Source organism: Suricata suricatta, chromosome 12 (assembly GCF_006229205.1).
Source record: "Suricata suricatta isolate VVHF042 chromosome 12, meerkat_22Aug2017_6uvM2_HiC, whole genome shotgun sequence".
NCBI lineage: Eukaryota > Metazoa > Chordata > Mammalia > Carnivora > Herpestidae > Suricata > Suricata suricatta.
In genome coordinates, this window is record NC_043711.1 from 9,861,437 (window position 1) to 9,889,389 (window position 27,953).

At 45.6% G+C, this 27,953-nt stretch overlaps 1 protein-coding gene across 2 annotated transcripts; it reads right to left on the minus strand.

The window, feature by feature from the left end:
• Positions 1 to 2,329: 2,329 nt before the first annotated feature.
• Positions 2,330 to 27,824, minus strand: LOC115275168 (adhesion G protein-coupled receptor E2-like). 2 transcript variants are annotated; one of them, XM_029918799.1, is made up of 20 exons: positions 27,667 to 27,824; positions 25,729 to 25,794; positions 22,917 to 23,066; positions 20,923 to 20,973; positions 20,496 to 20,630; positions 16,682 to 16,837; positions 16,000 to 16,119; positions 15,472 to 15,518; positions 15,255 to 15,332; positions 14,676 to 14,853; positions 11,706 to 11,813; positions 11,318 to 11,538; positions 10,936 to 11,115; positions 9,632 to 9,835; positions 9,131 to 9,366; positions 6,302 to 6,368; positions 5,808 to 5,899; positions 4,660 to 4,828; positions 4,465 to 4,575; positions 2,330 to 3,733 (listed from the first exon to the last, which is right to left on the minus strand). In XM_029918799.1, exons 1-20 carry the CDS (start codon positions 27,692 to 27,694, stop codon positions 3,683 to 3,685), a joined length of 2,448 nt encoding a protein of 815 aa, XP_029774659.1. In that variant the 5' UTR covers positions 27,695 to 27,824; the 3' UTR covers positions 2,330 to 3,682. The 2 variants fall into 2 exon arrangements, with proteins under 2 accessions (XP_029774659.1, XP_029774660.1); XM_029918800.1 differs by lacking the exon at positions 27,667 to 27,824 and adding an exon at positions 24,949 to 25,551 and having other exon boundaries at positions 25,729 to 25,790.
• Positions 27,825 to 27,953: the final 129 nt, after the last annotated feature.

Consider the following 27,953-nt stretch of genomic DNA (forward strand, 5'->3'; position numbering starts at 1 on the left):
GAGATTTTTTTTTTTTAATGGTGTCTCTCGGTTTCTCTTGTCATGCCTCTGATTAATATATTCCCTACTCAGCGATATTTGGGGTTTTCCACTATGTGTGCTTTGGGTTGTTTCTTGAGGTAGCCCAGAAAAGGAAAACATACAGACAAACACACAGAGAAGACAAGCACACAGATGTACTGATAAAGAAGCAAACCTAAGGGGGAAAGAAAAAAAGGAACAGGAAAGAAAAGAGAGGAGAAAAAAAGAAGAAAAGAGAAAAAAAAGGGAAGAGGAAAAAACAAAAGGGGAAAGAAAGAAAAAAAAAGCAGTCGGGGATTGGGGGGGAAAGCAACAGTCAGAGATAAAGTACAGTCTGAGAGCTTAAAACCTGCAGTGGGGGTTGGGGGAGATAAGGATGGATTAAAGGAAAACTGTCTGGATGGTAAAAGTTGATCTAAGCACAGCAGTGCCTAATTGTTGGTCTTTCCCAGATTCCAGCGGGAAAGGGAGAAAGGAAGGAAATAGGAAGATAGTAAAGAGAAGACAGGGGACAATTAAAAATTAAAAATATTAAGAAAAAAACCACTTAACGGTGATAAGCACAAGCACAGCAGCTCTCCAAGCGCTGATGGGCGTGGCTTGGTGCAGGTGGTCGGGTCCCAAGGGCTGCTCTCTGAGGCCCGGCCTTGGTGGATGCGAGGAGAAGAATGGCGATGGGCGCCCCAAGTCCCCCTCAGACCATGCGTTCCAGCCACTCTCTGGAGTCCAACCTTCTTGTGTCTCGGGCGGATCTAATTGTTTCTGTTTTCCAAGTTCTGCCCGGTTTCTAAGTCCTCGCCCGCACACTCAATATTGCCACCACAGTTAAAATCGTCTGCAGGTGGGCAGCTTTCTGGTCGGGGCGGATAGGGAGTTTGTGAAGTCAGAGTTCTTCCCTGGCTCCGCCTGAAGTCGGTGAGCTGCCTGGTCCGACTGAAAGTCCCTGCTGAAGGGACGGATCTCTCAGCGCTCAGTGGCCGTCAGTCCCGGGGGCTGAATCTCTCCTCTGCAGGGATTGCGCTGTGAGTGATTCAGTCTCTACTTCTCCTCCCCTGGTCTCTCTCCTGCCTTGCCCGGCGGTACCACGCATGGCTGTGAAGGTCAGTACGCCTCTGGATACCTGGCGCCCCGTATGAGCGACTGTCGGGGAATCTGTGCGCCTCCGGGCTCTCTCTTGGCTGCCCCGCACTGTGCGGATACCCGCTGACCTGTCCGCCTCCAGGCTCCCGGCCTCCCCGCCGGGCTAGGAGCGGTGCGCCTGGGGACACGCGGGTTTCAGCGGGCCCAGCGCCAGGCCTCTGGGCGCTAGGCGCTTTGTCTCCGGAGCTGGCGCTCCCTCCCCTAAAGTCTCCCCGTTCGCACTCACTTACTCAGGCAACTGTGAGACTGCTGTCAATAAGGGGTCTGTTCGCACACCTCCGTTCTTGGAGATCAGAGAGCTGTGGCTTTTTAATTCTTCTCAGTTTGATAATTGTGGGTGGAGGGAGGTAATGGGGCTCCTTACTTCTCCGCCATCTTGCTGCTCCCCCTGATGATATATATCTTTAAGGAATTAATAACTTATTAGTAGATTCATTTGCTTTTCTGACACCTTTTATTATTTTTTCTGACATCTTTTATTTACCATTTTTAAACATAGAATTTGGAGGAATGATACAATGAATGAATACTCATATACTCTCCATCTAGAGTCAACAATTGTTAACATCGTGCCACATTGAAAGAGCTTTCTCAATTTATTTCCACATTTTCTTGCTAACACATCTGATGGCCAGTGGCAGACATCATGACGTTTCATTCTTCAATACTTCTTCAACAAAATATTTCAGGATTCAAGGAGTACTCTGTACATAACCACAATACTATTATTATACCCAGGAAAATGAGCAACAATATCGTAACTTTTAATGTCTGATATGTATTCAAATTATCCTAATTATCTCCAAAATGTCATCCAGAGCTATATATCTGAACCAGAACCTCACTAAGATCGATGCTGAATTTGTGATGTCACTTTTGTCTCTTTTAATTTAGAGCAGCCTCTAGCCACTTTAAAAAATGATATTGATTTCTCAGCTCTGTCATTGTAGCATGAAAGCAGACATAGACAGGGGCATCTGGGTGGCTCAGTTGGTTAATCATCCAACTTTGGCTCAGATCATGACCTCACAGTTCGTGGGTTCGAGCCCCACATTGGGTTCTGCACTGACAGCTTAGAGCCTGAAGCTTGTTTCAGATTCTGTGTCTCCCTCTCTCTCTGCCCCTCCCTGTTTGCACTCTGTCTCTCTCTGTCTCAAAAATAAATAAAAATTTAAAAAAGTTTTTAATAAAAAAATGAAAGCAGCCATAGACAATACATCAATTTTCCAATAAAACTTAATTAACAAACACAGGCAGTTCCCTGGATTTGGCCTGCATGCTATAGTTTGGTTGTCCTCTCTCTAAAGGCTGAGTTACTTTTCAATTTTTTATGTACTAAAAATGGGATGTTGTAACTTCAACAATGGAATGTATGTATCTTCTGCTATATCTAATGTCAGTTTGTTCATGATTGATGTAATTAAGCCTGAGCATTAATTCAGATGGTGGCCATCAGATCTCCATGTTGCAAATGGGCACTCTGGCCCTTGTAATTAATCGGTGACTTGGGAAATGATTCTTTGGTGCTGTGGTTCCAACCTGTTCTCCAACACCCATTCACTGAATGCTTTTAGTGGCTATTTATGGGATATTGAAAGACTCATGCTCTTTTAATTTTATCATATTTTCTACATCTGTTAACTGATCTTCTAGGTATCACTATGGACAAATGAATATGTTTATCTAAAATAGTATAATCATGTACAGTTATTTGATGTTCAAAATGTTACAAAATTGGTGGTGGGGGGGAGCCTACAAGGAATGTCTTGTAGGGGGAACTACTCTAGGTTAAGATCCTGCCTAGACTGCATGGTAAGGATGAAATATTATGTTACATATAAATGTGCTATATCAATCTGCCCCTTTTCCCACAGCTCAACTTATAAAATGTAAAGATGCAGAGACTCGAGTCTCATATTTCTGATTTTACTCCATCTGATGAAACTTCTTTTCCACATTTAAACTCTGTGAAATCGGGAACTGGATTTTTTTTATTCAACACATGATTTTGGAATGAATAAATCAGTAGGGCTTCAGAAATTGAGAGAGAAGAAGTTGAGGCATGTATGTCTGTATGTATGGAGTCCAACTGGTCTACTTTGCCTGTAACCAAAATGTTTCTTGGGTAGTAATACTGTCAGCACTAAAATCAGGAAAGTCTTGGGCAACTGGAATTAGTTGCTTACTCTACAGGCAAGTATTTGGATATTACTTTCCTCTCCTATGTTATTTTAGGGAAGTCCTTTGAGGTTGTTTTTCCTTGTTATATATCATCAACCTGAGGAAGACTTTTTTTTGGAAAAGGAGGTTTCTCCTGGGGTATTCGATTAGAGCTCCTGATTATACAGGGAAGGAGATGAGCATGTTGTATGTACCAGAAAACCGAAATTCTCCAGCATCTGCATGACAAAGGTTTCCCACTTTCTGCCACAGGGGTGCCAAGAAGAGTTATTTGTAACAAACATGAGAATGCATTTTTAATATAAGTCTTTGCCCAAAAGATGACAGTTCCATGTTTTCTTCATTTTCTAAGAGACAAGTTCTCCAGGGTTAGCTGTTCATTATAATTCTCCTAAGAGGAAGGTGTAAAAATGATTCTGTTATAAAGTGCAAGGTTTGTACACAGAAAACTAAAAAATATTGTCAAATCAAGTCTAAGAAGGGAAGAAGTTTTGTGGACCTGGACATACAGACGCTTGGGACAATTCACATTGCCAAGATTTCTCCTCTGCCCTCTGTGATTCTCTAATGAGGTTTTACAGGTCGGGATATTTGGAAATACTGGGAATGATTGCAGACTTTTAAGGGAAGTCTCAAATGCAACTTAATACTTGTTTCACTTTTATGACTATATATACACCAGATGTTTGTTGTTCATCACATACAAGGATGGCATGGAATGATTTGGGATACAGGATATGCAGTGACTCTGCATCTCTGTTCCAGATTATTACTTCCAAGTTACGTAGCAGACCACAGCATCTTTTTCTGCTTATGAGCGTTTTGTATCTTGTCAATTTGAAGTATAATTAAAAAGTGGTTGCATTGTATTGTGTAATGTAAGTGCTCCATAAATGTGGAGCAAGAGGACAGTCATGTAGAAGGATCAATGTGAACACAGAAGCTCAGTGAGTGCAAGTATAAGAAGACCTCCTTTCAAGACAGGAAGTGCCTTCAAGTGAGTCCAGGCATGACCCATCCTAGGGCATCACCTGCTGTCTGCCCAGGTTGTCCAGTAGGTAGGCATGAGAATATCAAGTAGATCAGTTAGGGAAATGCTCTGGGACCACGGCAAAGTCTTACCACACTGTGCTTGGAGGCATCAGACATGGTCCCACTTGAGAGTGTGTACTTCTCAGATTCGGCTTTGGATTTTCTGGCCCCTCTGAACCATTTCCTGTACTGCTCCCGGACCTGCAGAGGCAGAGCGTGCCTGGGTCAGCTCACTGAGAGGGGGGAGGACAGGAAGGGTCTTGGGTGGGAGCCGGACAGTGGTACCTGCTGGCTGAGGAGGCAGTAGACCAGGAAGATGAAGACGCCCTGTAGGCTGTTGATGATGGTGAAGAGGTAAGCCATGACGTGGGCAGCTGGCCCCACCTGCAGGATGCCCAGACACCACGTGCAGCCCAGGATGAGGAGCTGAGCGGTTGCCTTAAATGTCAGCATCCTGAGTAGGAGGAGAAAGGAGGCTTGTGATGCACCAAAGACAACACAACTAGGGCTGTTTTCATGTCCATTCCACAGATGCCTCCTACTGAGTTGCAATCATCTTTGATCTTTAATGTCAATTATCCCCTAAGTAGAAATGCTATCTGGGTCCAGGATGGCATTTTGAGTAGGACTGAGGATGGTAGTGACACTCGAGAATGTGAATTTCAAGAAGATCAATATGTTTAAGGACGATCCCTAATTTCATTCAGCTGACATTATTGAGAACCTTCTGTGCACCTGGCCTTAGGCTGGGACTTGGACATTCACAACAACCAAGATAAGACTTCTGTTTTCACAGACCTTAGAGTCTAGTGGAAAGTCAAAAACAAATGATCACTTATAACATTTGGAAAGTGGGTTACTTCTGCCCAGGTCCCTTCCAGGGCAGCTCCTGTCCTCACCTTCTCCATGACCTGACCCCACACATGCTTTGCCCAGAACAGAGACCACTGATTCTGTGCAAAGTTGAGGAAAGGAAAGGATGTCCTCAAACTCATAGATGACATGAGATGTGGTTGATGAACCTGAGTTCACCTGGTACAAGAGAAGCGGAAGGCAGGGGACAGAGCATGCATGAGGCATGGCCTTGAGAGTGTGCACTGGATTCTGGGAACTGTTATGTGATTATTTGAATGTGTTATAAGGACATAAATGTTCTCAGGACCTACTACATAAGGCATGGGAGGAATCCCTGTTTCTCAGAGCAAAGTCTGTTCTCTCTGCAGCTGAGGCAGTTTGACGCTGGGGTTGTGCATGGACAGAATGTTTTTGGCATGGGTGTCAACAGCAAATCACAGCATCTGAGCTGGCTGCCAAGGAGGGTGGTTGCATGTCTCTCCTCCAGCCCCCTCAGGCTCCATGTGAAAGGGCATCAGTACTTTGGAGCCATGAGGATAATGCTTTGTATGGGGGACGTACCTCTGACCCACCCTCACCTGGTGTTCCGGAGGGTCGACACATCTCTGTTGAGTGAAGAGAGCTTGCTTTTCACAATCCAGAAGGTCATCAGAAAGAAAACCAAATTAATCTGCAAAAAACCCACCGGCCTATTAAATTCATTCCACATCTGGTAAGCATCCTCCTAGCTCATCCAATGCCTAACCTGGCAGGTGAGAAGTTTTTGTACTTTGTAGCAGTCCTAGAAGACTAGACCGATCACCTCGTAACTCAGGCACATGTTTGTTCTGTAACTTTGGTGAGAACTTTAATGCAGATCACATTGGAATTCCAAATTTTAGCACTGAAAGTCCCAGGTCACAGGACACAATTTAGTCCTAGTTTTACAATGGAAATTCCTGCATCCTGGGGGTCTCTTTCCTGGGCCAACTGGAATGATTGCTCACCCTGCCTGCAACCCTCCTGATACACCTGGTCTTCAAATGACCCTCAGCAGGGCAGGGGGGATGCTCTGACGTCACGCATTACTCACAGAGAAGATGGTGCAGACCGGGCCAAGGAAGGTCCATATAAATCCTTTGTCTGTGTGGAGCCAGCATCTAAGAGAGAGAGATCAGAAGAGATTCAAGAATATATCGGCCTTTGTAGATACAGGATTGATAAACATATCCCTCACCTCCCAAAGTTCCTCTTGCCTCCTTTATTATTATTGTTGCTTTTTTGGTGGTTCAGACATTTAGCATATGCTCCTCATAAATTTTAAGTATACAATACCCTCTTGTTAGTAATATCCACTACACTCTATAATAGATCTCTTGAACTTCTTTATTTTGCAGAACTGTAACTTTGTATATGCCTTCGATGGTGGTGATTGTGTCATGGGTGTATATTATCGCCAAACTCATCAAGCTGTATACATTAATAATGTACAGCTTTTTACATGTCAATCACTCCTTAATAAAATAGTGTTTTAAAGAAATAAATTCCTTTGAAAAAGCTCTTCGATATCTTGGCCCCCAGATATGCTGGCAGAGAAGTATAATGTTTTAAAAAGAAAATAAAAGTATCAATTAACAAATTAATTTAACATTTTTTTTTTGACAAATACTGAGTGTCCTGTCTGTGGCAGGATCTGTGCTTCATTCTAAGGAGCCTGTTGGGATTAGGGGAGAGTGGTCTAGGCCTCAGGGAGACATCAGCAAGGCGGGAAATCAACAATTAGACAACAGACAAAATCAAGATGATGACTTTTATGAATGAGTACGAGGAGCTCTGAGGACATGCGGCAAGATCCTTAACCTAGTCCGGGGTAGAGGAGATACAGAGAGTTGGGTAGGGTTTCCCCGAAAGAACTGGATTGCGTTTGTCCTGACATATGAAGGATGAGTGGGTGTAGACAAGATGAAAATTTGCAATCACGCAAGAAGTGAGTCAAAAAGCCCAAATGAAACAAAACAGTCAGGCTGGCATGGTACTAGGACTCATGTCCGTTACATGACGTAGCCCTCATGATGACACAGGTCCTCACACGCTCACAGGTCAGGCATCTGAGGCTTAAGGACACAGAGTCAGTATCTCGAGGCCACACAGAGCAATGACAGAGCTGGACTTGACCTCCATGGAGGGATTTGTGAGTGAGGTAGGAGGTGTGAGGACCGCAGAGAGGGTCAGATGGGTCCAGCGGGAAGAATGAAAGGGAAGCTTGAGGGCAGGGATCTGCAGACCACAGCCTGTGGACCAGGGTGGCTGCCGTCTGCTCTTGGAAGTGGTTTTTACTGGAACAAACGCTCATTCCTTTTGAACTGTGTGATCTGAGGACAGAGGTGAGTCGGTGCTGCAGAGACCACAGGGCCCACGAAGCTGGAAATACTCACGATCTGGCCTTTTATGGAAAATGTTTGCTGACCTCTATGGTCAGCTCCCTAGAGAGGCCAGCTGGCCAGGACTCACTGATGCACCTGAGTTCTCATGTCACGAGGATGGGTGTGTGTTGTGAGCACCAGACTGGACGTGAGCCCAGCCCTGCTACCTCATCTGTAATGCGGCACCACGCTAGTTTCTGCCTCACAGGCTGTTGGGAGGATGATTTGAGCTGACACATGAGAGGTATTCACAACAGAGATTGTACATGAGAAGTGATTTCTAAATCTTAGCTGCAGTCATAGTTATTTCTTTTTTTTTAAATAATAGTTTATTGTTAAATTGGTTTCCATATAACACCCAGTGCTTCTCCCCACAAGCGACCATCATCCCTTCCCCCTCCCCCTCCCTACAGTTATTTCTTCATCCAGATCACCCTCGGTGTCTTTGAAAATTAGGAGAGGGAAATAGTTTATGCAAATCAGTGCCATCCATTCATTTCAGTTTTGCCTTCTGGAAGATTTAAAACCATCCCCTTAACTAACGCAATGAATAGTTTATTTATAGACATTTACTAATATAAGAGATGTAATTAATATTATTTGCTATAGTCATTAATATAATATGGTTATTTATTTATTTATATGTTTATTTATTATTGAGACAGAGAGAAACAGAGCATGAGCAGGGAAGGGGCAGAGAGAGGGGGAGACACAGAATCTGAAGCAGGCTCCAGGCTCTGAGCTGTCAGCATGGAGCCCGACCCGGGGCTTGAACCCATAAACTGTGAGATCATTACCTGAGCCGAAGTTGGATGCCCAGTCGACTGAGCCACCCAGGCGCCCCTATCAAACGGTTATTAATATAATATACTTAATATTTATCTTATTTTTTATTTTTTAATTTATTTTTTAGAGGGTGAGAGACAAAGTGTGAGCAGGGGAGGAGCAGATAAAGAGGGTGAATCTGAAGCAGGCTCCAGGCTCCCAGCTCTCAGCACAGAGCCCAATGTGGGGCTCAGACTCACAAGCCATGATATGACCTGAAGTGAAGTTGGACACTCGACCAACTGAGCCACCCAGGCGCTCCAATATACACTTAATATTTAAAATAATTAAATCGACCAATTTTATAATAAACTATTAAAAATTAAAATAAAATAAAATAATTAAGTCTAAAAGAATAAAATATCACTTAATTTATCTTAACTAACAATTTCTAATTATTAAACATTACTAATATTATATTAGTGTATAATACACAATATTATTTTAAATATAATTATTAACATATTTTATAATTAACATTTAAAACAATTATATCTTAAGGACTTAATAACAAATACTTCAATGAACACAAACTTCCACCAGATAGATGTCTTTGGAGTGGTCACTCACCTTTTCTCTACCTGCTATGTTCTGGTGAAATTAAATTGCTATTGGTTCTAGTGGTGGCCATAGTTGTGCTAGAGAAAATAAAGGCAGTGGGAATTTGTATTTACCGGGTGGCTGTTCCATAAAGGTGAGGTCTGGATGCAGCAGAAATGGCCACAATTAGAGCCGGGACTCCATAGCCCACAGGGAACATGAGCCACTTCATGAACCTGTTCAGCCCGGAGTAGTTGACCACCGTCAGGTTGCGTGCAGTCAGGAAGAGGTGCAGACCCTCCAGCAGCATCCAGGTGAAGGCGGCCAGGTAGAGATAGTGTAAGGCCCCCGCGATGATGCCGCACAGCACCTGGGGAGGAGTAAGAAGTCACCAGGAGGGACTGTCATGTAGGAGCGTGGCCCCAGGACCTCTCCCATACCTTGCCGGATATATAGGGTTGAGCTGTTGAGAAAGGATTGTCTTCTACTTCATTAGTCAATGTGAAACAGGCTATTTACCCTCCAACCTCCCTGGGACCCAAGACCATTGTATTAAGGTATCAGTGCAATAATGGCTCCATGAACTGAGCTCCCCCTGGCTCAGGGCAGGCGGTCCTCTGTGACAGTGTCAGTACCTTGATCTTGGTCTGGTTGATGGCTGTGAGGAAGAGCAGGTGGGCCAGGAAGAGGCAGATTGAGAGGTGCAGGTGGAGTGAGGTGCTGGTGTTCTGGATGGCTTTGCACAGCAGGAAGGTGAGGGCTGCCAGGAGGAGGCACAGCAGAGAGAGGCCCAGCCCCAGGTACGTGATCACAACCAGCATGGGATCCTCCTCCTGGGACTGAGCAAAGAGAGGCAAAGAGGACCTCATAGTCACATTTTCCTGCTCTGGCATAATTGCCCTATTTTTTATTTTGTTTTTATTTTTTGTGTTGCCAAACCAGGAGAGAAGGAGGTAGGAAAATTTGCTACCTTATTGGATAAGTTCCTCCAGGTTCAGAATGCTAGAATTTTATGGAAATGTGAGCTGATTAACTCAGACCTTGGAAGAATTGAGAGTTAAGAGAGTCCTTAGTCAAGATGGAAGCCCAGAACTTACAAGGGTTTGTTTTACTTTTTGATTACCCGAGTGAGACTTTGGCTTTGGTGATCCAGAGAAGTAACCAGCTGTCCTGGCCGGGGGAGAAGGGAAACACAGTTCTTAACCTGCCTGCACTCACTGACTTTCCTGGCCCTCTCTGACCTCTGCCACCACCAAATCTTCCTTTCTGCAGCCCCAAAGCACTTCTGTCCTGAAGACCCCTGTGATAAGCAAAACTCTAATTTGGCAACAATAGACAGTGAAACACACACCTTCATCTGGGTTTTCAGTTAAACGTCAGTTTGTGCTGCTGTGAAGGGATTTTGTGGATGGAAGTCAGGTGCTAATACCAGTTAACTGTAAGAGAAGGATTTCGCCCTGGGTGCGTCTGGCCTAACCAATGAGACCTCAAAAGCTCTGGTTTCTTTCTGGAGGAGAAGATTCAAAGTTTGAGAGCTTTGAGGAGAGGGAGCTTCTCCTGCTGGCCTCTGCACAGGAATGCCGATACACTGTGTGAAGGCCTGGGGAGTGGAAATGCAGGTAGCGCCCAGGAGCTTGGCAGGGTCCCCTGCTCATAGCTGGAAGGAAAGTGGAACCCAGTCCTACAACTGCAAGGGACTGAGTTCTTCCAGCCACCAGGGAGCTCCCAGGAGGACCCTAAGCCTCAGACGAGAATGCAGCGTTGGCTGACTCAACAGCTTAAGCCATGTAAGACCCTGAGCAGACAACTCAGCGATACTTGCCCAACTCTTGTTCCACAGAAACCAGAGATATACACTTATGTTTCTTTAAAGCTCCTACCTGTGGGGAAACATGTTAGAGAGCGACAGGCGTGGACTGCAGCCCCTCAGGGTGCTCACCTGCACGTCGTCGTGGGCCATGAGGACGGCAAAGCTGCTGAGGTGGGTGCATTCGCAGGTGGTGCTGGTGTCTCCAGTGGCCACCGTCCTGCAGCCTGTGGTGGACCAATGGCCGCATCCATCCTGACTGTGCTCCCAGAAGACACAGAGCACCTTCTGCGTGGTCCCAGGGGTCAGCGGCTGGAGGGACAGAGTGTACTTGGGAGCTGGTGGTTCTGGTGCTCAGAAATGCTCATCCAAAGCCGGTTTGCAAAGGGCTTTCCTGGGGGGAATGACACACCCACGGAGGAGCCCCCCAGGACACAAAGGGTGATCTCGACAGTGAGGCTGAGCCCCAGACCAGTTCCCTGCACACCCACAGCCCCATTCCGCCAGTACTCACCTGGTGGGAGAGGATGAAGGTGACGGGGGAGCTGAGGCTCTGGGTGTCCTTGTTGCTTATGAAGGCAGAGATAACATCTGAGAGCAGGACAGGGGAGACCTCTCCCAGCAAGTCCTTGTGCTCATGCACAGCTTCCTGCTGCTTACGCTCCGGGCCCAGGGGCGCCTCAGCCAGTAACTTGCCCATCCCTGGAGTGGAGATGAGGCCCACCACAGAAGGACCTGCAGGACAAGCCAATGTTGACACCTTGGGGGTGCCCAATAGGGCCCCTTCTTCCTCAGATTGATCCTTTTGGCCCCACTATACCCCCTACTTCTGCTTAAGTTTCAGGTCCCCGTTTGTCACATTCTTGGGCATCTTGTGACCTTCCTCCCTTCTCGGCCGTTACCTGAGTCGTTAGATTTGTGCACCTCATCCAACTTTAGCAGCATCTTTGCCTGGTTCTGACTCAAGATGACATTTGTGTCTCCTTGTTCTGGCACCTTCAGGGACAGGTCTGTGAGATGTCAGAGTTTTGTAAGGGAGTTAGAATAATATTTGTGGTGGTATTGTTTGGAATGATACCATTATTGATATGTGTGTTTACATACATCTGGCCATCCACACACAAAAGAAGAACTGGAACTCTACCTCATACAACAAACAAAAGTTAACTCAAAGTGGCATGCCAGATTTAAGGCATGTCTCCATGGCTCAGTTGGTTGAGCATTGGACTTTTGATTTTAGCTCAGGTAATGATTCCAAGATTGTGGGATTGAGCCCCATGTTTGGCTCTGCACTGAGCTTGGAGTCTGTTTGTATTCTCTCTCTGTCCCTCCCCATCTCTCTCTTTCTCTTTGTTTGTTTTCTCTCTAAAACAAACAAGCAGATACAGCTAAATTTAAGGGTGAAAAGTACACAGTTAAAAGAAAACACAGATGTAAATCTTCACAGCCCTAGATTTGGCAATGGATTCTTAGATACAGCATCAAATGCACATGCAACTAAAGAAAAAAAGAGAAAATGAATTTCAAAACAGAAGCACCCATTTATTAAAGTAAAAAATTAATCTATGGAATGGGAGAAAATATTAGCAAATCACATTTCTCATAGAGTCTACTATTAGAACAAATAAAGAATTCTTCCAAGGGTGCCTGGGTGGCTCAGTCGGTTAAGCCTCTAACTTCAGCTCAGGTCAGATCTCACGTTTGTGGGTTCAAGCCCTGCGTCAGGCTCTGTGCTGACAGCTAGCTCAGAGCCGAGAGCCTGCTTCCCGTTCTGTGTCTCCTTCACTCTCTGCCCCTCCCCCTCTCATGCTCTGTCTCTCTCTGTATCAAAAATAAATAAAACATTAAAAAAAAAAAGAATTCTTCCAGCTCAACAACAGAAAGCCAAACAATGGATCAAAGATTAGGCAAAGGACTTTCATAGACATTTCTCCAAAAAAGATACACACATGTTCAACAATTACACAAAAAGATGTGAATCATCATTAGTCAACGGGGAAATGTAAATCTAAACCACAATGAGATATCACCAGACACATACTGAAAAGACTATAATAACAATAAAACTGGGGTGCCTGGTGGCTTAGTTGGTTGAGTGTCCGACTTCGACTTAGGTCATTATCTCATGGTGTGTGGGTTTGAGCCCCACCTCAGGTTCCATGCTGACAGCTCAGAGCCTGCTTGGGATTCTCTCTCTCTGCCCCTCCCCAACTTGTGCTCTCTCTCTCATTCAAAATAAATAAATAAACTTTAAAAAAAGCCAAAAAAAAAATAAAGTATCAAATGTTGCTAAGGGGGTAGGAATTGGGGTCTATGGCCAGAGGGGATGTAAAATGGAAAGGCACCCTCCTTGGAAAATAGTTTGGTGGTTCTCAAAAAGTTGAACATAGAAATATAACCCAGAAATTCCAATCCTAAGTATGTACCCCAAAGAGCTGAGAACAGTTATTCAAACAAAAACATATGAGGAAGAGTCTAAAGGTGGCAACAACCTAAATGTCCATCAGCGGATGAATGGGTACCCGAAAAGTGCTGTATTCATCTACAATTAAATGTTACTCAGCCACAAAAGGGAATGAAACACTGATAGATGTTATAACGTGGAGGAATCTTAAAACATCATGCTGGGCGAAAGAAACAACATAGTGTGTGATTCTCTAGATATGAAAAGTCCAGAAAAGATGCATCCATAGAGACAAAAAACAGACCAGTGGTGGCCAGAGACCAGGGGAGCAGAGGAATGAGGGGTGACTGCTGGGTGGGGGGAGTACAGTATTTACTTCAAGGTGATGAAAATATTTTAGAAATAGAGGCAATGATTACAACCCCACGAATGTACCAAAGACCACTGAATTGTATACTTCGTTTAACATGGTAGATTTTACACTACATGGATTTTTCCTCAAATGAAACAAAATACTTAACTGTGAGAGAACATTAACTTCATATTATTTCAAATTAAATAAATTGTTTTCTTGGGAAGCCATTTCTATTAAATCTTACATTCTTCATGATCATTAACTCATCTGCTCATAATTTAGTTTTTATTAGGATGAATATTATTTATAGCTTTATACATTTCTTTTTTAATTGGGGCATAATTAACATAGAAAGTTACATTAGTTTCAGGTGTACACCATGATTTGTTGTTTGTATGTATTGCAAAATGATCACCACAGTAAGTGTAGTAAACACCTGTCCCCACACAGAGTTATAATTTTTTTCCTGTGATAAGAACTTTCAAGATTTACTCTTGCAGCAACTTTGAAATATGTAACATAGTATTATTCACTATATTCTTCATGCTGCACATCATATCCTATGACTTAGTTATTTTATATCTTTTGACCCCCTTCACCCATTAAGCCCACTGCCCCACCCCACACACCTCACCCCTACCTCTGACACTCACTAATCTGTATCTATAAGCTTGTCTTTTTTTTTTTTTTAGGATTCCACATATCAGTGAGATCAGATGGTATTTATCCTTCTCTGACTTCGCATAATATATTAATTTCTTTTTAACCACTTTCTAAAAATGTTTATTTTTGAGAGAGAGAGACAGACAGACTATGAGTGAGGGGGAGGCAGAGAGCGAGGGAGACACAGAATCTGAAGCAGGCTCCAGGCTCTGAGCTGTCAGCACAGAGCCCGATGCAGGGCTCAAATTCATAACCCTGAGATCATGACCTGAGCCAAAGTCGGATGCTTAACTGACTGAGCCACCCAGGTGCTCCTCTTTTTAACCACCTTTAATTGGCTTATGGAGGGTCACACTAAGATTCAAGCGTGGCCACTGGCTCCAGTGAGGCTGGGGGATAAATGAGGTGAGGAAGGGCAGGCAGGAGCCTGGGGCAGACCCCAGGACTTACCTGTGCCTGCAGATGCATTGAAGGTCAATGTTCCATTGGGCAGGGCCTGGCTCATGTTTCTCAGGGCATCCTCCAGGCCAACGAGCAGGTTCGTGGCCACACAGCGTTGGTCTGAGCGCGGCAGGTCCTCCAGGTCTTCCGGGGTCTGCAGCAGCTCATCTACCCCCTGTACGAGGCCCTGGGAGAAAGAAGACACAGAAGTAGTGAGCCATGAGCCGGAGACCAGACTGAGGAAGAATCTGTGCACTCAGCCTCAGAATAAAGATCCTGGAGAATAAAGTCTATTTGGAGGATGAAGGTGATACTGTTTGGGATTTCCTGGGATTGCTCCTCTTCATCAACCTTGTTCATGAATGCCCAAGGATGACATAAACCCAATTTCCAGGAACAGTAAGATGAAGGGTTGTTCGTAGGTGCAGGAGGGTGTCCAACAGTGAGAATGAATACCTGTGTGTCTGCTCTCCCTCACCCACCTTGGGAAGGGCTGCCATTGTGTTGGGGCTGCCTCCTTCCACACCAAGGGTTCCCAGGGACTTTATGGGATGCTACCAACTTGTCTCCTTTGGATCCTGCCCTTACCTGGATGGTGTCCTGGACGAAGTCTGGTACGAAATTTCTGGCCAGATCTTCGACTCTTTCAAAGAAGTGGGAGAGTCTCTGGGAAGAGGGTAGATGAGGAGGTCAGAGAGTCTCAATGAGTGGGGAGGGTTGGGGAAAATGATGGCCAGGGAGGGTGGGCAGCCTCTGCTTCAAGGAAGGATTTCCTGTCACCTGGTCCCTGCTGGAGTTAACTCACCTGGCTCTTGATTCCACGGGGTGGGGCCCAGCCATTGAAAAAGTTGCCTGCAAGAGACAACAGTGGTTCATTAGGTGTGAGAGCCTCTGTGTGTGTATTGGGGGTAGGGGATCTGGGGTCAGGTCAGGCCAAGTACCTTTCCAGGTGGTCATTTGGTTATTCAAGGACCTTGGTTTGGGCATAGAAGCATCAGGAAGCCCCACTGTCTCCTCCCTGGTAAGTGAGTGCCTTTTATTCACATGAGGTTGTGCTATGGGTGAATGTGGTGGCCTAGATGCTCTGCTGCCCAGATATAGATGGAATTGGCCTGAGTCCTCCCTGTCTCCCAGTCCCAAGGCCCTTCCTTGGGCAGCCTTCAGCCAGGGTGGGATTTCATGGGCATCTGTGTCCTAGCCTGGGCCTTTGGACAAAGGCCAGAGTGGGTCTCTAGGGAACCAAGTGCAGGGAAAATGCTGTATTACCCAACAAAGATCCCATCTGGCTCCCAGTGATGGCCTTTGTTTTAATTCCCCCAGGACGACTGCTCACCTGCTGGCCCTCCATGATATCTTCTGTTGTTATCTTGTCTAGACGGGAGTCTCTTCTGATCATGTAATTTTCTATGTGTGTATAGGGGTGGAACTGTGTAATTCTGCTTAGACTCGTCATCTGAAATTATTGGGGGGGAGTCAGGGTAAGCCTTGTGCAGAAAAGAAGACAGAGACTGAGCACCTGAGAAGGGGGGGGCGGGGGGTCAGGATGCCAAAATTTTGGCCAGGGAGAGCACTGGCTCAGGGAAGCTCAGCTCTTGAATTTTCCCACTCCAGTGTTTCTCGGTGGGGTTCTTGAGTCCAACAGGGCCCAAGAGGTCCAAGAGTTCTCCTGGTATTGCAAAGCCTAAGTGGGCTTTGGTGGGGAAAGGTGTTATCCTGGGAGTCACTGATGATGGAAAAGAGGAGGGATTTTGTGCTGGAAACAATATGCTGTGAACTCCTTAAATATCTTGAATGCTATCCCTCTCTTTTGTTTAACAGAAATAAGATGCAAGGGGCAGCAACGGATACTTTGAACTTTCAGAAGTGACCCTCTGCAGAGGGTTCTGAGCCTTGGGGTTCAAGTAGGGGTATGTGACTGGGTAGGTGTGGAGGAGAGCTCTCTAATGCCTAGAGAGTGTGGAGCAAATGACTTCCCACCTCATGGATGGAGATGGAAGATGTAGGGAGGTTCTTACCTTGACACGTGTTCTCACTTTTACTCTTGAATGTTCTTGCCCCAGAAGCAAGCTTGTATCCTGGGCTGCACATGCAGTAGTAGCTCCCCTCTGTGTTATGGCAGTCTGCGGATTCTCCACAGGACACGCTCAAGGGTGCGCTACACTCATTGATGTCTGAAATGCAGCAGGACAAAGGGTTACCTCCCAAAGGTGTGGGTTCCCATGGGCTGAGGCTCTGGCCTCCAGCCAGACTCTACCAACAGAACTGGAGAGAACTCATCTTGCAGGAGGCATTTCAGGGGCTGGTCTGAGCCGAGCCAGTTGCTCCAGAAAGCTGCTGACTGCTTCACTCATCTCTGCTCTCTGGCTGGGCCTGAAGGGCACCTAGATTTAATGAAGCATGATGGGGGCTGGAAGGAGGTCTGTATGCCCTTCTGCAGGCTTCATGGGGTAGACAGAGGCACTGAGTCTGTTTGCATAATTGGGAACCTGGTGGTGGGCTCCAGTCAGGGTGACAGTGGTATTGAAGGCCACTCTCCATAACGAGTCAGTGAAGAGAGTCATGGCTGGAGTTTGTTCAAGGTAAAACTTATTCACACATGAAGATAAAGCCAGGTGGTCAGGCCTCTGCCCACTGACAGCTTCTATTCACCTTCTGTTATTCACAGTGACCCAAGTATACTCCACAGTCCTCATCATCCACTCCCCCAAGTTCCTAATGTCAGGCATTTCATTTTAATGTTTATTTTATTCCTGAGAGGGAGGGAGAGAGAGAGAGAGAGAGAGAGAGAGAGAGAGAGAGAGAGAGAGAGAGAGAGAGGAAAGAATAATCATGGGAGGGGCAGAAAGAGAAGGGGACAGAGGATCCGAAGTGGGCTCTGTGCTAATAGCAGAGAACCTGATGTAGGGTTCAAACTCATGAACCATGAGATCATGACTGGAGCTGGAGTTGGATGCCATCCAGGTGCTCCAGTCAGATATTTTAAAGATGCTCCAAGATGTCTTAGTGGAAGTCTTAATATCTCTACTCCTGAGGGAAATCCTGTCTTATCAGAGACATTGGGGATGTGACAGGGAGAAGTTGCACAAAGTGTCTCACAGCTGAGTCACTGGGGTTGTTTTCTGGCATCTTACATCTCCCTGTTCTCTAAACATTATAGGAAAGCTGTTTATTAGCCAGGTCCTTTTTGAGTAGCTCAGGGACTCAGAGCTGGGGCTGGACACCATTGGCTAAACACAGCAACAGGTTTATAAGAACAATGGACACCAAATGAATAAAAATGCAAGGACAGAATGTTTGGTTCTGTACATTCCAATCAGGGGACCAAAGACTTTTAGGGCCTGAAAGGGCTCATGACATCGTGATGAGTGGGGACAGGCAGATGGTGTCCTCCAGAGCAGAGTTTCCTACTCAAACTCATGGATTTCTTTTCTAAGGCCCCAGGCCCAAGCTGTGGGTGCCAGGATGTGGGAAGATGCACACACCCACGCACTCATGTTCAGGCCCATCTGGGCAATGGGACTGCCCTCCTGTCTTCTGAGATCGTGGGAATGGCTGGACACCTGACTTCGGTGTTGTGGAATGAGGTGGAATTAAGTGAGGGATGGTTGAGAATGAGGTCCAAAGTGTGGAAGGCATGAGAACAGGAAATTCCTCAACCAGACAACTGTGCTTCCAGAAGGGAGCTGGGATTCAATTACATCAGCGGTAGGATCTCCTCACCATGCTCACCCAGCCATGAATCTTCATCAGACCTGTGTGCAAATGCACAAAAGCTGGACAATGGTCACAACATACTTTATTTTTCCTCTGATAAAATCTTTTCCTCAAGCACTAAATGACACATTGGTACTTAGAAAACAAATAAAATGTGAAAAATGAGAATAATGAAAACCAACTGTAAGTCCACTATATGAACTACTGGAAGATTTAGGATAGTTTCCCCTCAGCTGTTCAAACATATTAGGAACATTTTCCTTTATGATCAATAAATATTCATCTAAGATGATTCTGACTAGATGAAGAATATTTCTTGGTGTGAAAGCTGTGCATTTATTTTTTTCCTCATTATTTTTTATTGTGGTAAAATGCCCATAACATAAAATTTACCATGTTAACCATATTTAAGTAATATAATTTTCTTTTATGATTTTGCATTGTTGAAGACTAAAAACTCTTTAGTTTTGCATTTTTTAATTTTTTTAAACACTTCAGTTTTAGATCTTGATCTAGGTTCTACATCCTTATTAATTGTGACTTTGGCTAAATCAATCTCTTTGAGCCCAATCATTATCATTTTAAAAAATGAGGCCATAACATTTATAGGAAAAACATAGGAAATAAGCTCTTTGAAACTTGTCTTGGCACAGACTTTGGATTTGACTCCAAAAAGTGAAGATAAGTAAGTGGAACATATCAAACTAAAACACTTCTGCACAGCAAAAGCAACCATCAAAAAATGAAAAAGCAACCTGTAGTTTAATAGAAAAGATTTGCAAATCATATATCTGAGAAGTGGCTAACATCCAAAATATAGAAAAAATTCATTCAACACAATAGAAAAAAAAACCTAAACAAACCAATTTAAAAAATGTGCTGCAGATCTGAATAGACATTTTCCAAAGAAGACATCAAATGGCCAACAGATACATGAAAAAGTATTGAACATCCCTCATCCTAAGAGAAATACAAAGCCAAATAATGAGCTCTCATCTCACCCCTGTTGGAATGGCTATTAAAAAAGACAAGAAATAACAAGAGTTGGCGAGGCTGTGGGAAAAAGGGAACCTTGTGCACTGTTGGTGGGAATGCAAATTGGTTCAGCCACTGTGGAGAAAAGTATTCAAAAAATAAAAATGAAAGTACCTTGTGATCCAGCAAGTCTACTTCTGGGTATTTATTTGAAGGAAACAAAAATGCTAACTTGAAAATCGGCATCCTGGTGTTCATCGCAGCTTTATTTGTAATAGGCAAGGTAGGGAAACAACTTAAGTTTTTACTGATGCATGAGTGGATAATAAAAAAGTGGGGTATATGTACAGGGGAGTATCACTCAAGCACATGGACGAGCCTTGAGGGCATTACGCCAAGTGAGTTAAGTCAGTCAAAGACAAATACCATATGATTTCAATATGTGGGAATCTAAAAGCAAACCTACAAAGAAGACAGAAGTCACGCAGAGAACAGATGAGTATGTATGAGAGGTGAGGAGAGATTGGAAGGGATGTTAGCAGGTGGGGAGAAAAACTGGTGCTAGATTTGCTTCCTCATGGGTCTGCTGGGAACAGTGAGGTGGGAAACCATGACCTGGAGCTCACACCAGGCAGAAATCCTGGGCTTCCAGGTCCTTTGTTTCTTTCCTCCTGTTGCTTCCACTATTTTTTCCCTTTCCTTGTGCAATGGCATTGATCATAGTAATAACAGCAGTAGCCATGATAAGAGCTGGTGTTTGGCAGTCTGCTCCATTTTAGTCTTTAGCTGTTCCTTACATGGGTAAAATTTAAATCTCACTCCATCCATGTGGGGTAGGTATAGCAATGATCCCCAATTTATGCACAAGGAAATTGAGGCATAGAGAGGAGAAATAATTTACTACATGTCAGATGTAGTCAGCGGTGAGCTGGACTTGGAAGCTGGGTAGCCCAGCTCCACTGTGGAAGCTTTTCGGCGCTCTACCTACTAATCATGAAAACCTGATGGTCCACTCCCCTCATCCTCCCCCTGCCCTGTCACCCCTCTCTTTTCCTCGATGAGGGCTGGGTGCTGCTCTCAGGGCCCTGTCTCTGTGTGCCCCCACCCTCTGCCCTGTTTCCCCACCCCGGGCCCCTGTACCATCACAACTCTCCAAGTGGTTGGTGAAGATCTCCCCAGATGAAGAAGTGAACCCCGGAGAGCAGCGACAGGCGGTGGCGTTGACACACGAGGACTTTGGAGGGCACCACGGAGCACAGTTTGCAGGGACAGAAGCTGTGGGGACAAAGACCACAGTCAGCAGGGTCAAGAAATGGAGGGAGCCAGCTGTCATCTGGGGGTCCAGGAGTAGAGCGGGGGAGGAAAGAGAAGGATGGCTGCCATCGGAAAAGCTCATAAAACTGCACTTTCAGGGAGAAAAAAACAGCTTCTTTTATACCCAGAAAACCATCTGACCCTTATTTGTGCAATAAGCTCCCTTCTTCTACCCTCTTATTGGTGAGAGAACCCCGACCCCGGCATGCACGCCTCAGCTTATGTACCAATGGGGCTGGCTGGGCAGACTCACCACTCAGTTTCTGTACAGGCCCCAGGGTCAACAGCAGCAGCACCAAGAGCCCTGGGGCAGAAAAACAGAGAGATGACAGAAGAGAGTCAAGGTCAAGTTTCAACCCTTGTCTGGTCAATGCCTCCTGAAGGGAGGCTCTGCCTGTAGCCCACAGCTTTTCAGCAGCATTCGTGAAGCTCTTGTACTTTACACAGAACCAAGACTCGGCCTGTCACCTCCGTCTCCCTGGGCTTCCCCAGGTGTCACTCAAGGACAACCACAGCCTTCGTGGAGCCTCGGGTGCTATAAATGAGGGGACGGAATATACACAGGCAGCTGATGTGAGGGATACAACGTAGAAACTCCAACCTCTCCCAGTGGAGGGGAGTAAATCTTCAAATCTGTGTGCCTTCCCCATAGGCACGTTCTTTGTTCTCTGGAAAGTCCAGAAAGCCCTTCTCTCTCCTCTCTGGTGAGTGGGTGCCTTTTCTATTTCACATGGAATATCCTTGGGAGAATGGAGTGGCCAGATGCTCTGTTGCCCACACATGGATGGAAGTGGTCCAAGCCCTCTCTGTCTGTCAGCCCTAGTGCTCTCAGCCTTCCTGGGTGGCTCCCAGATGGAGCAGGGATGGCATGGTCACCTGAGTCCCACCCTGAGGAGGTGGACAAGTCCAGGGTATGCCTTCCTGGGAGCCAGGTGCAGGGAAAATGCTGTATTCCTGACCAGGGCCTGTCATGGCATCCAGCAATGGCCTCTGTCCTGACTTCCCTAGGGTGAATTCCCACTGCCTGCATAATCTTTAGAATCCTGGTGACCCTCACAGGACAGCACGCTCCCATCCATGCTCACTCTGAGACTCCAGCTCCATGGACATGGGCAAGTCCCACACTCCAGCCAGGCCCTTGGAGCCAGGCTCGAGGGAAAGGGTCAGGAGAATGCAGGTCTGCTGGCTAGGCAGGGTCCCCAGGACACTGAGGAACAGGCTGAGGTGGACAGTAGGGCTGACACTCAGTCAGGCAGTGAAGTTGCCTTTTATGATCCCTGTGAAGGAATTCTCCAGACTAAAAGAAAGTGGTGAGAATCCATATCGGAGCAGGACCAGTGGTGGGTGACGGCTGGAGAGGAGAGGGGCACCCATGGAAAAGGATGGCAGATGCTTCTGTCTTCTCTGCCCATGGCTTACCACCAGGGATGCAGACCTGGGTGTCCTGCCAAGTGGGATTCAGCCTCCACCTTCTGTCTGAGTGGTCTGGGTCAATGTGGGGCCTTGGCTGACCCCTTTGGAAAAAGGTCACACCTCTGGCAATGATCCTCTTTCCATCCAGCCCAAACGGCAGTCTCTTTCATTCACCTGAATCTTTTTGAGAGTGTGTGGAGTGGCCCACATCATTCTTCCCTCCCTCTTACAACATCCTCCATGTCCCAGTCATCTGAGTTGCTCAGTGGCCTGTGAACTAAAATTACTGGGGAGGTTCAGGACAGAGCCTTGCATGAGGAATTAGAGCCTGGAGGCCAAGAAGCCAGTTAGAGTGCTAGGAGGCGGCATCTCCAAGCAGGGTTGTGGGCCAGGGAACATAGGCCTGCCCTCGGGTCTCCCCCCTCCCACATTTATGGACAGGGCTCCTGGGTCCATCACGACCCTGGGGGCTGAGAGGGCTCCTGGCGTGGCTGAGCCTGTGTGGATCTTGGGGGAGCAGGGGGAAAATCTCATCTTGGCCATCATTGATGAAGGAGAGGGTGGATATTGCACGGGAAGACGACATCCTGTGAACTTGTGAAGTATGTTAAATGCCACCCCTCTGGTATTCTGAAAATAAGGGGCCAGGTGGCAAGGGACGTGTTTGAAAACTGAGTAAGTGGCACTCTGTGGAGGGATCTGAGCCTTGGGCTTTGGGGAGGGGTAGGACACAGGTATAGGTGCCCAGAACTGCTCTCTGATGCCCGAAGAGAGTGGGGTGAGTGACTTCAAACCTCATGGATGAGGACATGGAAAGTGCAAAGTCCTTCTTACCTTGACACATTCTTTCACTCTCATTCCGGAATGTCATCTCAGGAATAGGCTCCTGCCCTGGACCACACACGCAATATCTCCCGTCCATGCCCTGGCAGTCAACATATGGTGCACAGGATGTTCTCTGGGGTCGTTCACACATGTTGAGGTCTGGAATACAACAAGATAAAGGGTCATTTTCAAAGGAATAAGTTCTCATGGGCAGAGAGCCTGGTCACCAGCCTAACCCGACAATGAAGGCTGGACAGACACAGCTCCTGGGTAGCACTCCTGAGCTTGGACTGGGCAGACCCAGCTGTTCCAGAAAGCAAGCTGACTGCTCATCTCTGCTCTCTGGCTGGGCCTGAGGGCATCTAGTGTCAGATGCTGCTGTTCCATGATGGGGACTGGAAGGAGGTCTGCACCCCCTTCTGCAGACCTTGTGGGATAAACAGAGGCACTGAGTCAGGGTCCAGATCCTTCCCTGTGGTGTTATTGGTACCACGGGTCTTGAATTAGTGGTTTAATTTTCTTTGGGTAAATACTCAGTAGTGTAATTGCTGGATCATATGGTATTTCTATTTTTAATTTTTTTGAGGAACCTCTATATTGTCTTCCACAGTGGCTGCACCAGTCTGCATTCCCATGAAAAATGCCCAAGGGTTCCTTTTTCTCCACATCATCATTAACATTTAAGAACTCCTTAGTTTTACACCTGGATGTGCTTTTACCAGTTTATTAGTTGTATGACTTTAAATAAGTCACTTGATCTCTTTGAGCCCAAATTTAATAAGCTAAAAAAGGATGCTACCCTGAAATCATAATAGTCATATAAGAAAACATAGGGAGTAAGGTTTTTGACATTGGTGTAGGCAATAATTTTTGGACTTGGCATCAAGAGCAAAGGCAACAAAAGCAAAAATAGACAAATGGGACCACATCAAACTGTACTGAAAAGGAAATCATCAACAGAATGAAAAAGACAACCTACAATTTGGGAGAAAGGAAATGTAAATCATAGACAGTATCTCATAAAGGATCAGCATCCAAAATATATAAAGAATTCATACAACTTAAATAGCAAAAAAAAAAAAATTAACCCAAAGAGTGTAATCAATCAATTTAATGATGGGTAGAGAAACTGAATGTACATTTTTTTCCAAAGAAGGCATCCAAACGGCCAAGAGGTGCATGAAAATGTACTCAACACCACTAATCATCAGGGGAATGGAAATCAAAACCACAGTGAGACATCACCTCACACCTGTCCGAATGGCTATTATTAAAAAGACAAGAAATAACAAGTGTTGGTCAAGAGGTGGGAAAAGGGAAACTTGCAAACTGTTGGTGGGAATGTAAATTGGTGCAGCCACTGTGGGAAACAGTATGGAGATTTCTCACAAAAATAAAATAAAAATAGAACTTCCATATGATCCAGTAATTCTGCTTCTAAGTACTAATCTGAAGAAAATAAAATCACTTTCTGAAAGAGATATCTGTACTCCCATGTTCAGTGCAACATTATTTACAACAGTCGGGGCATGGAAACAACCCAAATGTCCACTGATGGATGAATGGTTAATGAAGAAATGGTATATGTATATAGTGGAATATTGCCTGGCCATGAAAGAGAGAGATCCTGTCATTTGTGATGGCATGGATGGGCCTTAAGGGCATTATGTTAAATGAAATAGATAGGAAAAGAAAAATATTGTATGATCTCACTTTTTTGGGGGAATTAAAAAAAATCTGAACTCAGATACAGAGAACAGATTAGTGATTGTCAAGATTGGGGGTGGGGGTGGGGCAAAACGGGTGATGGTGGGAAAAAAATCCACCGTGTAGCTCTGCTTGCTTCATGCGTCTGCTGTGAACACTGAGACAGGAAACCATGACCTTGAGGGGCCAAGAGTTCCCAGTGAGCTCATGCCAGGAAGAGAGCCTGAGCTTCCACTATTTCTCCCCTTCCTTTGTTCTTTGAAAATGATAATAGCAATGATAACAATGATAATGACTGGCACTTGTTGACAATTTGCTCCATACTAGTCTTTACCTGTTTTTCACACAGCTAAATTTTAAATCTCATTCCGTCCATGTCGGGTAGATACACTGATGATCCCCAATTTACAGGCAAGCAAACTGAGGCATAGAGAGGAGAAATAATTTCCTACGTGTCAGATGTAGTCAGCAGCGAGCTGGATTTGGAAGCCGGGTATCCCAGCTCCATTGTGTAAACTCTCAACACTCTACCTACTAAGCATGAAAACCTGTGGTCCACTTCCCCCGTACTTTCCCTGCCCTGTCACCTCCCTCTTTTCCTTGATGAAGGGCTTAGTGTTCCTTTCAGGGCCAAGGTCTCTGGACACCTCACCATCTCCCCCGACATTTCCGTGCCCCTCTACCATCCCAAGCCCTGTAGCATCACAACTCTGCAAGAGGCTGCTGAAGGTCTCCCCAGATGAAGAACTGAATCATGGAGAGCAGTGACACATGGAGGCATTGACACGTGGAGAGTTCCGAGGGCACCAGTGAGCATAGGCGTGGGGGCTCTAGCAATGGGGACCACAGTCAGAAGGCTCAAGGAAGGGATGAAGCCACCAGCTGCCAGCTAGAAGTCCATCAGTAGAGCAGGGGAGGGTAGTGGAGGGATGGCTGCCTTTGGAAAAGGAAAAGACAGAAGACTGGACATTAAGGGAGGAAGAAGTGGCTTCTCTGATCTCCAGAAGGCCATCTGGGAGCCTCAGAATAAACCTCCTTTCCTCCTTGCTGGTGACAGGACCCCGACCCCAGCATGCACTACTTAGCTCTTGTCACTAAACCAGGGCAGACTCACCTCTAGTGTTCTGGGCGGCAACTCCCAATGTCAACAGCAGCAGCAGCAGCAGCAGCATCAGGAGTCCTGAGGCAGAAAAAACAGTGAAAAGACAAAAAGAGGAGTGTGGGACTCTGGTTTCAGTTCCTGGTGGCCTGTTCATTGCCTCTTGGGGAGGTGGGTCCGGTCCTGCAGCCCACAGCTCTCCAGCAACATCCAGAAGGCTCTTGTACCTTACATGGAATTGAGTACTCAGTCTTTGCCCTCCATCTCCCTGGACTCCTGGAGGTGTCCGTCACTAAAAGACACCATCCTCATGAAGCCACAGTTCTATAGGTAAGGGGACAGAATATATGCAGTGAGCTGATATCAGGGATACAACGTAGAAGCTCCAACCTTTCCCGGGGGAGGGGGTGAATCTTGAAGCACAAAGTCCTCAGATTGGCCATGTTGTTTGTTCTCTGGTAATGGTGGAAATCTACCCTGAGGATTCCTCTTCCAGGATCACTGCTCCCTCTTTTATATACATGTTTTGGGGGACACGAGAAGAGCGTGGGTTTGGAGGTCAGACAGCCTCAAGTCTGAGTCCTCGCTCACAGTGGTATCAGCAGCACAGAGAGCCCTGGAGTGAAGAGGGGGGGTGGGGAGCTGATGACAGGTGAGGAGTGACAACTAAGGTCACCGGCAGGTAGAGCTCTTGTTAAGTGGCCTCTCTAGGTGCAACCCCATGACTTCTACCCATCTATCCCAGTGGGCTCTTGGCCCTCCCACAGTGCACTGAGAGCACAGCCTTTCCCTTTCCCTCCCAGTTTGGTCCTGAGCCATAGGTCACTGGACAGGCTTTGTGTTATGAACATCACTGCAGGTGCAAAGGAATCTACCCTACAGGCAATCGCTGGGCCACCTGTTAAGAGTCTGTCCTTCCATTCATGGGAGGCAATGAACCCTATGAAAATTTTTTCATATCTGTGTCTTTACAAGATTTTCCTAAAATGTGCCCACCATTAAAGTCATGTTGCACAAATCAGATGACAAGAAATGTGGCTATTTTCATAACAACCAGGAAACAAATGAAAAGCAATAAAGACAATATATAAGGAACACTTAACTTACTATGTAACATGTATCATTGAGGGAAAGAAAGACTTGTCAGAGTTAAGTTGACCTTGTTATTATGCACTGCTATTGTCCATTCTGTGACCCACACAAAGCCTGTGGGCTAAAGGATGATATTTTTCTTAGCTCATTAGAGTTTTCAGAGTATTTGGCTAGGTGCCCTTGTGAAAAAAATAATGTAGGTGACATGATGGTTAATTTCATGTAACAAATTCGACTGGGCCACAGCACCCAGATACACAATCAAACATTAGTCTAGATATTGCTGTGCAGACGTTTTTAAAGATGAGATTAACAGTTAAATCTTTAGACTCCAAGTAAAGTAGATTATTTCCAGAATCTGGGTGGATCTCATGCAATCAGCTGAAGTCCTTAGGAGAAAAAAAGTCTGACCTCCTCCCAGGAAGGGGGAATTCTGCCTCCAGACTGACTTCAGACTTGAGATGTAACATCAGGTCTCCCCTGGATATCCAGCGTGCTGGCCTGTCCTGCGGAATTTCAGCTTTCCGACCTCCACAATCTCATGAACCAATTCCTTATAATGAATGAATCTCTCTCTCTCATTGGCTCCGTTTCTCTGGAGACACTAGACTGATATCTGATATAGGTAGTAAAATGAGAAATCTTTGTTGGATTGGCCCTGGGAATCAGTTTCACTGATCTTCTCCTTTGAGACTTAATACAAAAAGCTAATGTACTTCTCAACATCTCTTTCCTTTGTCTTTTAAAAGTAGAGAAAGTGGGAAAGGAAACCAGATTATCAGGAACACAATATTCTCTAATGGAATAGAGAGTTCCCAGATAGCTTTAGTGATTCATCATTATTGTTATAATTCTACCCACCTGGCAGCGATCGAGATCTGTTCCTCATGGTGCAGACACCAGCAAGCCCAGGCACGGAGAGCTCTCTCTTGGAGTGTGTGTGCTACAAAGACTTCCTATTTTAAGTCTGACTTGGGCCCAAGAGGAGCTGACATAGGAAACCACTTGTCTGGATCCTTTCTTTCCCCCTAATCTGTCCTGTGATTAACTTCCCAGAAACTCTACTTCTATTTTCTTTAAATATTTGCATAGCATTACTGCTATTTGTACCGAAAGCTTCCATGAAAGTGGTTTTCAAATCTTTGTGA

Bases quoted from the DNA above. Each gene is read 5' to 3' on its own strand.
- LOC115275168 (XM_029918799.1), bottom strand. From the start codon at position 27,694: ATGAGGAACAGATCTCGATCGCTGCCAG. The intron at 15,519-15,999 runs GTGAGCAGTCGT...TGTCTCTTGCAG, and splicing joins ATATCATGGAGGGCCAGCAG to GCAACTTTTTCAATGGCTGG. The intron at 9,367-9,631 runs GTACTGACACTG...ACTCCTCCCCAG, and splicing joins TCAACCAGACCAAGATCAAG to GTGCTGTGCGGCATCATCGC.